Source organism: Oxyura jamaicensis, chromosome Z, assembly GCF_011077185.1.
Source record: "Oxyura jamaicensis isolate SHBP4307 breed ruddy duck chromosome Z, BPBGC_Ojam_1.0, whole genome shotgun sequence".
Taxonomy (NCBI): domain Eukaryota; kingdom Metazoa; phylum Chordata; class Aves; order Anseriformes; family Anatidae; genus Oxyura; species Oxyura jamaicensis.
Genome location: NC_048926.1, coordinates 39,069,488 through 39,084,254, shown reverse-complemented (window position 1 = coordinate 39,084,254; position 14,767 = coordinate 39,069,488). Strand labels below are relative to the sequence as shown.

Genomic DNA, 14,767 nt, shown 5'->3' with positions numbered 1-14,767 from the left:
GGGGAGCGGAGAGCGGACGGCGAATCGCCGCAGGCGATCGGACGTGACAGACGGCGGCTCTGACCAATGGGAGAGGAGGCAGGGCGGGAGGCCGGGAGGAGGAGCGGTTCCGGGTCGCGCGTGCCGTGGTTGCCGTGGGGATGAGCTCGCAGCGGGGCAACGTGGTGCGCAGGCGGCCGCAGCGCCACCAGAACGTCTGGGCCTTCAGCAACCAGCGGCACGACGACAGCCGCCGCCGCAAGGTTGGGCACCGCGGGGGGACGGGACGGGACGGGACGGGACGGGACGGGACGGGACGCGGTGATTGCGCGACCAGGCCGCGACCGGGCCGCGGAGCTCCCTGAGGAGGCCCTGAGTAGGCCCCGGGCCCGCGGTGCGTGAGGAGGCTCCCGGCAGCCCCGCGGCCTGGCGCCTCGGCCCGGCCTCGTCTGAGGTGTTCTGAGAGGTAGTTAGTTATGTGGCAAGGTGTCTTGTTGTGTTATCATCGCGTTCGTTACCACGCTTGGATTTGTTTCACACCATTGATACAAAAGATTGTTGTTACCCCTTTTTTGTATATATTTTTTTTTATTTTTTTTTTTAAGCTAAGGAAGGGAACAGTTTACAATGTATGCTTGGAACATGCTGCGAGCCTGCTTGTGGCAGTGGTAACATAACAGGGGATGAAGACCAAGCAGTGTGCCTGAGCAAGAACACCGCGAAAGTGGGATGCTTTGACTCAAGACACGATTAAAACAATGCACAGGACGAGTGTTCTTTGCTGTTGTGTTAGTATCTCTTTAAGTAACCTGACCCGGCTGTCAAGGAGGGGGAGAAACTAGTAAGTCAAAGTAATGGCACCAGAGAGGGAGGTGTGTTGGTGTTTTTTTTGGCTTTTTTTTTTTTTTTTTTAGATGATTATAGAACTGGTTCTGCAAGTTGAACAGGTTGCTTTCCTGGTACTCCAAGCAGCACCAGTATTATTCATTGTTTGAGTCATTGTACAATCCCTGATAGTATAGATAAGTGTATTTTCCTGTCTGCAACACCCCCCATCCCCAAATATCCTAGAGAGCTGTTCTGTCAGAAGAGTCCTTAAGAAAAAATGAGTTCTGACATCAATTTTGTAACTGAAATAATCAGCTTAATACACGTATGGGTGTTTTTTATTTTTATTTTTCCCAATATTTGATATCACGTAGAAGTGGTTATACAGTACCATGCACTTAAACACATTAAAAAACACATTTTTTGAACATAGCTTTCCCTTCTGTACCTGCCACTTGGAGACTGCTAAATACAGGAAAGAAGATTCTTGAAGAAGGTGCTTCCTATTACAGTGCGCAGAATAATTTATTTTTCTTTTGCTGTACTCTAATATATAAATTCAAATTTTTGGCCTCTACTGGTGAGGGATCAACAGAGGCTATTACAGTGATGACTAGGCCTGATTCCACTGCTTAAGAAATTTCAAGAGTTGGACTAACAAAGTTTAAGTGGTGATTGGTGTCATAGGATAGATACAGAATATGCTTAATGATGACAGTGAGCGTTGCTTCTCTGTCTTGTCACTTCTATGTATTTTTGTCGCCCAGAGTGATCTGGAGTACCACAGGCACTCGAACTGTGACAAGGCAAAGGAACAAATAGTAGAAGTTTGACCAGGAGGACTGATGTGGGACTGGGACGTTCCTCCTTTCTAGCTCTTACTAGATTAATAGAATAGTTAGGGTTGCTGAAAGAGGGTGGATCACCTGCAAATCACTAATAATTTTTTTTTGGGGGGGTGGGGAGAAGAGGTCTGGTGTTGGCATATCCTTGACTATTGTTACACACAGTTCAATTTAATAGCATCTTGAGAGGCTGTAGAATGTTTTTTAGCTTAAAAATTTATATATATCCTTCTACATTTGTACAATGCTTCAACAAGGTTGAGTATCAAGTACAGTTGCTTCGGGTTGTACTGTGGGTGGAGTTGAGGAAGTTATTTGCAGTGTTATTGCTGCTTCTCAGTGAAGAAGTTGCTGCAGAGGAAATTGATCTATTAGTCTTCTGACTTCCTTGCTGGTAGTCATTATCCAGGTTATTGTTGCTGGTTTGGGTTGTCTGGCTGTGTTTTTGTTTTTTTTTTATTGGTTATGAGCTTTCTGTCTGACATTGACCTTGGCATCTGTTTTCCAATCTTAAAGACTGTAGTTCAGATTATTTGCAGAACATTCTGAAAGATCCGTTTATGTTTCCTCTCATGATCAGGCTCTACTACAGCATTACTCTGGGATAGCCCAGTTGAATTGAAGCAACACACACTGCCTCTACTACGTTTCGTTAGATGCCGACAACAGCACTGGGAAAGGTTGCTTGCTAGAATGAACTGAAAGGAAGAGCCAGACAGAGTAAGACACACAGTGTGGTTAATTACTGAACCTGGGAATTTGTTTATGGGTGATTGATTCATGTAGTATATTCTGGTACAGCTGTTTGTGACACTGAGCTGAGGAATATACATTATGTTATATGAATATACATTTTATATAAAGTGTATTGCATAAGTCAATATGGAAACTGTAAATGAAGGTAGTGCTAGAGATGAAAGCAAATAGCATTCAACAGGAGCATTTAGAATTCCATTGTAATAAGATGGTAAACCACAAAGTGATTCATATTTACACCCAAATGACTGATCTGTTTCTCCATTTCTTCCTCTCATTAAATACACCCCAGATGATAATCCAGATTTTCCTAAATTTCAGACGTTATTAACTCTGAACCTCAGCTTTATCATAACGCTGATGCCAGCTACTTCTTCAGCTAGCTGTGCAGATAAATAATCACTTTTAGTGGAGACACTGGTCAAGACTGTGGGATGGCAAAGGGAAGAGAACAGGCCTAAGTGCTGAGTCAGTGAATGTGACTTAAAGCTCAGAAGAGAAGATATAGGTAAACTGGTGGCCAACTGGAATTGACAGGTAACTGTACTGGAGTTTGGTTAGTTTCAGTTCTTAACGCAAGGGCAACTTGAAGGCTAAAGTCTGCTCTCCAGCCATCCCTCCAATACTGAGTTTGAGAATGAATTCACACCTAGCTTTAGCCTTTCAAGTAGGAAGATGAGGGGCAAACAGAATGTATATTTTGGATTCTAAGTCTTTAGTGAAAACATGCACACATGTGCACAAACACATACATAAATTTATGGGGGTTGACTGTCGGTCCTTCCAAGTGTGCACACTCTCCTACATCCCGAGATCTGTAGGAGAATCAAGTTGGTTTAAAGAAAGATTTTGGGTTCCTGTGTTCTAAAGGCCATGATGCAATATGTGAGCAAGTGAAGTTCTCTGGAGTATTTGGTTTCAGTCTGTGAAGTGTGTAGTATATAGCCCTGAGACACTGCCATTTTGTATCACAGAGTTTCAGGTTTGTTAGTTAGCACTGTTTTTTTCTAACAGCTTTGTAGTCATACACTGGAGTTTGTATAGTTTTTTTTTTTATATCTTTTTTTGAGAAGTGTAGTTATTCTGAAATGCTGCCTTCAGTCTTGTTGATTGAAGTAGTATCATCTGTGCTTCTGACAAGGAAGTTTGTGGTTGTGGATAGCATTGACTTTGTGTTCATTTACAGCAGAATAAACCACTCGTGTTCAGTGGTAGAAGTCTGCTGTCAATACAGTAACTCAAAATACACATGCACGCACACATAATTAGTAACTTCCAGACAGACAGTGAGGCTTCTTTGAAACCTCATTATTATATCTTCCTTGTGATTGCTTTAATGCTAGCATAAGCTAGGAATTATTTTGTATGCCAAGTTAGTAGGTGTAGGTGCATGTGTTTACTTTAATACATTCTGAACTGCTTTTGGCAGGTTGTTAAATGATTTAATATTGGGTTACTTAAGCAGACAGAGGATGCTGTTTTATTGATGCAGTTGACCTGACTGTGTGTATATAATATGCACATGGAATATTTTGTGACTATATACTTTGAAATGTTTATATAAGTCTGCACTTGCCATTTCTTGGGAGAATATATAGCAATACTGTAAACATTGGAGAAAGTATGGCATAGGGAAACAGGAAAGAGGTATTGAATAGAACAGAGAAATGAGAGTTAAACTTGTAGAGAAACTGCTGTATTAGAAAAATAATCTGTTAGAGTAGTTTTCGCATCAAGAAAAACATTCCAGGCCATAAGCATTACCATGTATTTGTGCATGATAGCTAAATACCTGGGTGAAAACTGGGTTAAGAAAAAAGAAAGATTGAACAGAATAATGAAGCTGGCAATCCTTGTTTGGGTCTTTGTGGGGGTTGGGTTGTTTTGTTGGTGGTGGTTTTTGTTTGTTTGTTTTAAAGGAAACCAAGCTACTAAATGGGTGAAAGGGAGGATAAATATGTGAAAGACTGTTCAAAATACATACTAAGGCAAATATTATTAGGAAAAAATAAGCAGCAGATAAATTTATTTAACTAATAATTGCTCCATTCTGACTGGGAAGTGAGATAGCAGGAAAGTTTCTCTTCCTGTTTTTTTAGGAGAACTTAATTCTTACATGTTTTTAAGTTAAATTAAAAAAAATCATCAAAATATTTAATTATGGACAACTCTCTTTGTTTCTTCAAGCCTGCTTTGCTTTTGAAAGTTAACTTTTTTTTTTTGTCAAAGGAAATGTTGAATTTAGCATAGAAAACCACAGTGAATTATATAATTCAGCTTGTTTTTGTGATACTGACATTTTAAAATTGGGTACTATTTCTAAGCAAGGTAAACTTAGAAGACAAATACAATCATAGAATCACAATCATAGAATATTCCAAGTTGGAAGGGACCCAAGGGATCATTGGGTCCAGCTCCTGGCTCCACACGGGACCACCCAAAAAACAGACCCATGTGTCTTAGAGCATAGCTCATAGGCTATGAACACAGTCCTGGGGAGCCTGTTCCAGTGCCTGTTCCAGTGCCTGGAACAGGCCTGTTCCAGTGCCTGGTTCTTCTCAGTGAAGAACCTTTTCCTAACATCCAGCTGAGGTTAAACCAAGGTAAAACGGTAAATCTGCCTTCTTGCTTGCTTTACATCCATCCATCCATCTCTATTAACTTTCTAAATGGCCATCTGGTAGAAGGGTGGAATCACAGAATCACAGAATAGGTTAGGTTGGAAGAGACCTCCAAGATCACCGAGTCCAACCTCTGACCTAACACTAACAAATCTTCCACTAAACCATATCACTATATAATAGCTCTACATCTAAACATAGAGTCATAGTCTTTTTCATATTTGGATATGCTGAGCCACACCATACCTAAAGTGCCAACTTTGAGCTAAAAAATACAGGAAATTGCTGAAGGGGGGAAAGGAATGTGCTATATGCAATCCTATTAGGGAGAACTTAAAAGCTGTTGTATTCATTCCAGTTGTTCCCTTCGGAGCAGATACCATGTTGTTTCCTCAAGGTCCTTTGTAAGATTTGTGGTCCCACAAGCGACTTTTAAGTCCAGGTATCTTTATGCCTGAACCAGGACTTAAATTATACATAAATGTGATATTTGTAGCTACACTCTAATTTGCTGTCCTGTTCTTTTACTAGTAATACCATAGCATTTATGGCATGCTTCTATTACAAATGAACATTTGAGATTTAATAAGGTATTTTATTAAACATGCTTAAGACTGTTTTCTGTCAAAATTCCTTCTTTCTGGAAAATACTTTAACTGGAATTACCTGTGTTGTATACTCAGACAGTCTATTTTATGCCCTGAAGACCTGGCTTTTACTGCTACGATATTTTTTCTTTCACTCCGTGTTTCCCTGAGTCTGGATTTTAGGTAATATTCTTTGTATTCATTACTTATTTTAAAACTCTTTAAAAGAATTTTTATCTGCTGCAGTGTATATTTTCAAAATTAGTGGGGTAGGAAGGTTTGGGAACTTCTGTTCCTTTTGCCAGTGATCTGAAAAAATTAAACGAAATTTGAATTTTCCCCCCCCCCTTTTTTTTTTTTCCTTCAGTCTTATCTTTAGTCTCATTTCTGCTCTTTGATTAAATTTCTTCTTTGAGTCATGCACAGAAGTGGTATGTGAGATGGTGGCACAGCATCAAAAAGCAGGAGCAACCTTGCATACTTCCTGTCACAGTGCCTCTGTAAAGGCTGATAAGGGCCCCTATCTTTATATGTGGAATTAATTTGGCCTTTTAGCTCTCCTGGTTTGAGGTATTTACCATTTTACTGTAACTCAAAAATCTGCCAGTGCACAAGCCACCTTCGTTCTTACAGCACTGCCCTCTTTACTTAAATTACATTTTTCTGCATTTCCTCTAGGGAGTCTCCAGTTTCATTGCCTCCCTCACAGAAGCTTTGTTTAATCAAGCTAGCTTGATGTAAAAATGGCATCTATCACCTCAAAATATGATTGTCTTTTTCTCTTTGTGACTTTTCAGTCTAAGCTGATAGCTGACGGTGTTTTGGATAATGTCCTCAATCCTTAGTTTTGCACTGAATATTGGAAGTGTGACTTGATTGAACCAGAATAATGGAACAGTTGAAACATGGCAAAGTAGAAATAGCTTAACTGCACAGCTCTGATATAGATTGATTGACTTTATGTGGATAGTATGCTTGTTGCTGTGAAATTGAACTACTTCACTTTCTTTTAGAGCTTCTTGTGTGTTACTGATGTTTTATTAAAGCCCTTTTTCAGTGGTGAAACAATGTGTTAAGGACTATAGAGTGAGGACTAATCTTCGGGATTAGGACATCAGATAAGATTTGGGACTTTGTTCTTCAAAGCAAAGGTGAAGATCCAGTCACATAACCTCTGCACATGTGACTGGTCTCTTGGCCTTACTGTAAGGTGCTCTGTTAAGCAAAGGCCTGCTCTATGAGTAATAGGAAAAGGCATTTCAGAATTTGGCATGACCTGAATTTTACCTTTAAAAAATATATAGTTAAAAATCAGTGACTGTAAGATTGTTGTATATTCAGGAGCCACATGATAAGTGTTCATGGGGAAAAAGAAGCTCTGGTAGTAATAGGTATACCTATTTTATTGTTCCATAACAAATGTTCAGTAGAATTTGTAGTAGGCTGACAGTTTTACAAACTGAATTTCCTTCAAATGAGAGGTGAAAGTAATTCCTATCTTATTCTTCTGCATTGTTTATGCCACAATCAGTTGGGAGCGTTGCCTCCGGAATTCCAAGCGCGTTACGCATGATGGAGCCAATCCCTGCATCACACAGTACCAGGGCTCCTGTCCCCAGCCCCGATGACATGACAGATTATTGGAAACTACGTGGTTATCAGCAAGGAAGCCAACTCCCCTTTGAAAGACAGCATTTAGCAACAAACAGCTGTCTTCAGTGTGAGTGACTGTAGTCTTTTGAAGTTTTTTGGGCTCTGCCTTAAAAATACCGAAAATAGTTGATCACAGTAAAGTGCACTTGTGAATACAAATTACGGTGTTTGTGTCTTTCTCCCCTCCTGCATTACTAATTAATGCAAATTAGGAGAGTTGGAGGGAGAACTGGGAAGTTCAGGCTAATTTGCAGGTTATTAGAAGCTTACTGAGGCTATGCTACTTTGAATCTTTGAGCAGGTGAAGCACTGAAAAGAAGGCTTATCTTCACATTGCCTGCATTTTTAAAGAATGAGTACAGTCAGTGCTGGCAGTAGGTTGAACTGCCAGCATTTTAACAGGTGCCCACTGAGGACTTATAATTGATTTTCTTCTCGCAGAAAGTTACCATTTTAGCCAAATTATTGCGTTTCCCGACAAATTTTATTGATAATACATTGCTGACATTAGAGCTTTCTGTATTCAAGCATTTTGCAAAAACTGTGTTTTGTTGTTGTTGTTGTTTCTGTTTGTTTGTTTTGGTTCTCCTGTTTGTTTGTTTTAAACATGCTAAGCAAGCATTGGAAAGCAAGTCCCATAGCAGAGTCTCACTCATAAGTAGTATTTCCTCTGCCACGTACCTTTTGGGGAATGGAGTAAGATACCATGTGTTTAAAGCTAGGCTTATTCTATCATTTCGTGTATTGAAGTAGACTTCTGTGGATTAGCAAGAAGCTCTTGTGGGTTATGAAAACAGGAAATTACTTCGGAAACTATTGTATGCATAGATGAACTTATTTCTAAAAGGATAATTTAAAACCTGATCCCAGTCAATGCAGAATCTGTCCCAATGAATTCTGGGGTATTTTAAGCAATAAATATGTTTTAGACCATTGTTACCATCTTACAATTTTTTGTACAGCTGTCGGTTTTAAGCTCTCTTAAAATAGGCATTATATATATTTCTATTTGCAATGAAATTACTGTTTTTATAGTTCTGAATGTGCTCGCAACCATAGAATAATTATAATTACTGCTGGCACTTCTGGTTAGAGAAGAAATAAAAGTGTGGTTTCCCATCTCAAAATAACTTCTCTGTGCAAATCATACTGGCCAGTTGACAGTTTGTATTCTCAAGCAAACTAAACACAAAAAGTTACAGAAGATATTAGAGTAAATTTGGCATTATCTTGAAAATACACTGTAGCTTAAGTGACTGTTTTGAGGATTTTTATTTTAGATACTTGTGAGCAAAAATCTATTACTTTATAAGGGAATTTTGTAGCAAAAGAAACATTGAGTGGTTTGACAGTAAATGGTATGTCAATTCAATTTTATTGTGGTCTGAAAAAAAAATCTTAGACTACTTTCTTCAAATGTGTAGTATAACAGTAGTTGGAGCAATAATAAGCTAAATGTTAAGTCTTTTGAACTGCCTTCTCTAAATAAACAGAGCATATTCCAGGGCTCAGGTTTACTCAAGTCTTGTTTAGTAGTAGCTCTAGAGATGGAATAATAACAAGAAAATAATAATAGTATATTGTAAACAATATAAGAACATAAATAATTCTATTAACTATGTTAATATTATTATAGTAATAACAGGCTGCCTTAAAGTAGAAGGTGACCTCACCACTCTGTCTGCTGAAGAAAATTACTAGCAGTAAATTATTAAATGCTTATATTAATATCAAATAATTTTCTAAATATACTATGAATCATATGATGAGTGGAAATGCTTTCTAAGCAAAATTATAGAAGTAGGAAACCTCCTCTTACTTTATTTTATTTTTTATTTATTTAGAAAATAAATGCTAAGCTTCATGATGGAGTCTGTCAGCATTGTAAAGATATTTTGGAGTGGCGGGTAAAATTCAACAAGTACAAACTACTATCAAAACCTAAAAAATGGTGAGTTAAAATTATTTATGTCAATCATTGACAGTATAATTTGTGAACATTTTGGAAAATAGTCCGTTTTTGGAAACTTGTAGTTGGTAAGTGCTATTATGTTACATTCTTCAGTCTGGAGTCTGCAACAGTAATAAAAATGCAGTGTTAATTTTCAATTTCATGAATCTTTTTATCTTAAACTTCAGATAAGAAAATACAGTTGAAGAAGAACTGTTTCCCTCTTCTCTGTTAGAGTATTTGAATAATCTAAATGGTTACTTTGTACCTGTAAATTTCCAAAAATGTGTCAGTATGTCCTCCCAAAGGAAAAGTCAAACCAGAACCAGTTATAACGTGATTTTCTAAGGCCTTGTAGCACTTCAGTAAAGTATTGGAGGAATCTGCACACCTCAGTTGTTTTTTTTTTTGTTTGTTTGTTTTTTCTGTTCACAAACACTATCTGGCAGATAAATCATGAGAGAAGAAAGCTTTATTAACTTTGTGTCATATAAAACAAAACTGACTGGCAATACTGATTACAAAATATAACATACTGTTACAAAACATAAAATACTATTACAAAACATAACATTCATACAAAGTGTTTGCAGTATTTGTATTTCTTTACCTCTTAGTGTGTTCTCTTTTCATATATGAAACTATAATCCTACATATTAAATGCTTAGCATTGTTTGCAAACAGAACTGTATTGAGTGATTTTGGATAAGAACGTAACAAAGGTGTTAAATACCTTAAAATAGCCTATGCTTGTGATAGGCAAATCTTCTGAGATGGGTACTCTGCTTCCTTGTACCTGCTGATCTGTGGATGTCCTTATGTCTGTGACTCCAGACACAGCCAATATCTCAACAATGAGACATGGAACTCAAGGAAACTACAGCTCGGACGCAGTGCACAACATAACCAGATTTGTCACACTTGTTCCTTCTGCATGTGTGTGGTATTGTGTTACATACTTTTGAAATACATGCTTCTGAACCACTTGAAGAGGTTCTGTAAGTACATGTGCAATTCCCTGAATGAATACGTACTTTATTTTGGTTTTCATGAAGTTGAAAAGGAAGAAAGGAATGTCTGTTCATACTATATCTCTCACTTGTGAGAAGTTTTACTTTTTAATATGAAAATATATGCAATAAATATTTTGCTTTTAGTAAACAATTTCACCCTTTCATGTTAACGAAAAAAAAAACGATTAGGTAGCAGTCTCCCTAGTTCTCAAAGTAAGCATACTGGGTTATATGCACCATTGATGAAGCTGGGAGTTTTGTAACTCTTTCTCAAATAACTACATCAACCTTGTTTAAAAGTAGTGAGCTGTAATAAATCGTGTGGTGCTCGATCTTGTTGTTTTACCTCTTCTCTACTCACTCCCAAAGGAAAAACAGCAGGCAAAAACATATGTAAATCAGGGAAGCGTGGGAAATTAAAAATAAAATAAAAAGGTGGCATCATGGGACAGCTGCTTCTGACAAAATATGTGATGTTTTCCATCATATTTTTGAACAAGTAAACTAGATTTCATATCATTCTAACTCTACAGACAGTGATTTCTATCTTTGCCTACAGCAGTTGGATACCATGCTTTCTGAGTGCGCCAGTGTTCTGAAAGAATTTCAAAGGGTGAAGCATCTAGATAAAGTAAAACAGTACAGGCATAAGAAATTCATGTTTCATGATGAGAAACTGAATTCTGTACATCACAGAGGATGAAAACAAAGGACTTTTGTGCACCTTAATTTATTTATATTTTAACTCTTTAAAATTAAGATTTTTATTACAGCTACAACTTAGTCAAAGATCAACAAGTATTTAGGTAGTGCAGATTATTATTATTTTTTAAAAAAAAAATTAGAAAATAAAAATCTGTCCAGTGGATTGACAGTGTCCCTGTTTGGTGAGACATGTCTGAGAAGAACTGCAGATATTAACACTACTGCAACTGAACATGGAAGAAGTTTAAAAAATAATAATAATTAAACAACTAAGTAGGTATTTTCAGTGACCTCTGACTGAAGGTTTTTTCCTGGGGGAGAGGGAAGACCAGAAACTTTAGGCAGTTCAGACTCTGCTTTTGTCAAATGTGTCCCACAACAATTCTTGTGAATTTATAGTTTCTTAAGGAATTGTGTGTCTTAATAATGAAAGTTCAGCAAAGCCTTGATGCAGATAGTAAGGAGAACTTGATCCTGCTTAGGAATGGGACTTGAGAAAGGAAGTAAAAATTCTGTCTCACTGGATGCTAGCTAGTGCATCTTTCCTTATAAGGCGTGCAAAAACACTTGGTGTTTGTCTTCAGCCTGCTTTAGCCAAGTTTGCAAATACCCTGTTCAGAACTGTGTGCTAAAGCTTTCCTGACAGACTCTGAATGTCTGAGGGACCAAGAAACTGTGACTTTTAGGACAGCTGCATAACAAAGGTTCTGTTCACCAAAAATACAAGGCTTTAGAAATGTCAGATGATTGTTAAGCCTTAGTGTTTCAGAAATTAAGTTACAGAGTTTCACCGTATCTTAAAAAAGAGTAGCTAAAAACCTCCACAGAATTATGATGGTTTTGTTCAGAATAGAGTTCCATGCAGACTAGTGTTTGTAGAAAGCAAAGTCCAGCACAGACTTCGTTTATATTCTGAGTAATTCAAGAGGAAGACGTATTGTTTGGATTGAAATGTTTTAACTGTAAAAGTCCTCTCCCCTTTTTACACTATATTCTTATTTTTTTATCAGTAAGCCAGGTGAATTAATTTATGCAGCTTTTAAAGCAAAACAACCTACTGAAATGAATGGAAATATTTCTTTTGTCACTTTAAATATAAAAATTCCCACTTTCATGTTTCTTTGTCTAGTTTTAGCAAAACTTTCTGAAAAAGTTAAAGGAGAGGGGAAAAAGACAATGATCTTGATAATGATGCTTGTTGAAAAAACAGCTGTTTCATATGGAACTGGCCTTTAACAGTGCTTCTTTTGAAGACTGTGTCTTTGAACACAGAATGTTTAATAAGTGTACACAAATATTTTTTTAATCATGTTTTCTTTCTCTTCACAGTGTGAAGTGCCTCCAGAAGGCTGTAAAAGATCCTTACCATATTATTTGTCGACCATGTGCTTGTAAGCTGGAAATTTGTGCCAAATGTGGAAAGGAAGAAGAGATTGTAATTCCGTAAGTAGCTCATACAGTTTCAGCACTGTGCTTCATTCTTCCCTTTTATTAAAAGCTTGTTTGGAAACTGCCAAGAAGCTGTTGTACTTTATGCCATATTCTGAATAATCATGACAGGAATCAGTAGGAGTCATCAGCTTCATTTTCTTCTGCTGAAACCAAGATGGAATGCCTATTGATTTGAGTAGGGCTGGGCCAAATAATTCTTACTTGGATAAGACACTTTATTTTAATACCAAAGGATAAATGACATTTCTTCTTTAGGAACAAAGTACTTCAAAATGGATTTAAGAATAGAGCACCATAAAATATGTGTGAGACAATTTACTGTTTGCATTTTTTGTGTCATTTGATGATTCAGAACATAAATAAACTAAAGGAGGACAGATACTGAGTAAGGTTATTGTAATGTGTTTAGTGGGCTTTTGTTATTATTGTTATTCTTCTACTAGCAGAGTGTCTTTTCTGAACATTCTGAATTATTTTGCTAGCATGTGACAATTGGCCAGCAGTTGATTATTTAGTCAGACAATTTATATATGAATATATATCTATATATATTCTTTTTTTCCTCATAGACTCCTTTCCTTTACTGTTTTTTTTCTATTCAACATGAAAGTAATTTGAGGTTAATGTACCCCTCCTCCCTTCCATCCCAGGTAGAATATTCAAAGCTCCATCATCTTCTTGTTTAAGAGAGAAAGTCCAAAAGTGTTGGTGATAACTTAATCTTGATTTCTGCAGGATTGATAAAGGACAAGACAGAACTGAGAGTAAGACTGCTGAAAATGGCCAAGAGAGTGGATCAGAGGATGGACCTGATTTTGACACAAACTTCAGTAGTACAGACAATGAAGAAGATGCTGATGTGCTTGAAGAAAGATTTAAAAATATGAATTTTAAAAGGACAGAGGTCTAAAAAGTTGAGTTTCTATAAGAGACTGCATGCAACCAAATGTGATAGACTGTGTTTGCCATAAACTTCTGCTCTGACAACCTTGTTTGACATGTAAGGTCTTCACATATAAATGCTGGTGCAGTATATTTTGACAGTTATTGGGGAAGTTGTACAAATAAATATTTTCTTGTATTAAAGACAGAACTCCTTGTGAAAATACTCAGAATTTGAATATTTTAAGTACAGTGGTTTTTTTTTTTGCTTATATGTAACAACTTCTTCTCATGAATAAACCCTCTGTTCTAAATTCAGTATTACACGACTGTTGCATTGCCATTTAGAAAGGTACATGGATATCTGTAGTACAAGTAAAGAACGCTGTCATGAAAAGGAAAAGCTAACCAATTTTAAAAGAAATTTCATTTTGTGTCAATAAATTTCCAGACAGGGTCATTACCCTAGAACATACCAAGTGCCCATTACTCTTTCTCCTGCTATTTCTTTTCTGTGCAAAGAGTGCCTAAATGCCATCACTAAGTGTGCATGACATATTTGTGATCTTATTACCAATGTGGAAATGAAAAAAGTTTAAGACTTTTTAGAGGTTCCTCGTACAAGTTTCACACTTGCTTTTCTTTTGAACATAGGTCTAAATAGTTTGCTCTTATACAAAAACACTTGGGTGTCATGTAGTGATGCTGGTATAGAACTACATTTACCTCATTACTACTTCAGGTGTTTTAACATTAGGCAGCAAGATGTGTTGTTACAGTCTTACTGGTTGTCAGTTCTTTCTAGGGGTTATTTCAGTGTAGACTAAGTTCTAAAGATGTAACTGAAATTAACTTTTACTGGATTCAGGGTGGATTAATTTCTTCTTTATCATCTGCTACATCTATAAATAAAGCAGAAGAAATACTTCCTGGTGATTAAATGGTTTGACCTATGAACAGATGACGGTATACTATGGAGTTTTTACTGACCACATAACGGCTCTCCAGCTGCTTTGCAGTAGCAGACATAGCAAAAATTTGATTGCCAAACTGGCTTCTTCAAATGAATTGTGAGGGACTTGGACTCTAGAGTGAGGTTTTATTTGTTTATTTGTTTTGTTTTGTTTTTCCATCAAAAGAGGGAAATCCTGAAACTTCTTTTGGGTGGAGATAGCCACCCTGTGGCTGCTGTAGTTGCTGTAGTTGCACTTAACTGAGAAGAAAATCTACTTACTAAGGTGTGGAGTGCGAAGACATACAACAGTCAGTACCCTAGAGTCTGTTCGGGTTGAAATGACAGTATTTAGTGTGTAGTATTGGCAGTGACACACAACAGCAAAATTCTTGTGATCAGTCGTGGAGCACAGAGCTCATACTGTTTATTCATAACTGCTTATATACTTGTTGCTACAGATAAGGTCTTAAGCATAAGCTTTTTCTTATATTCTTTGTTTATGTTCTTTATTATTCTTTTTTCTTATATTCTTGTTTATAT

General features: G+C 37.1%; 1 protein-coding gene across 1 annotated transcript; it reads left to right on the top strand.

The window, feature by feature from the left end:
- Positions 1 to 91: 91 nt before the first annotated feature.
- Positions 92 to 13,593, top strand: CZH9orf85 (chromosome Z C9orf85 homolog). The gene is made up of 4 exons (XM_035310533.1): positions 92 to 242; positions 9,114 to 9,220; positions 12,268 to 12,381; positions 13,126 to 13,593. The coding sequence occupies exons 1-4, from the start codon at positions 141 to 143 to the stop codon at positions 13,298 to 13,300; spliced, it is 498 nt and encodes a 165-aa protein (XP_035166424.1). The 5' UTR covers positions 92 to 140; the 3' UTR covers positions 13,301 to 13,593.
- The last annotated feature ends 1,174 nt before the right edge of the window (positions 13,594 to 14,767 follow it).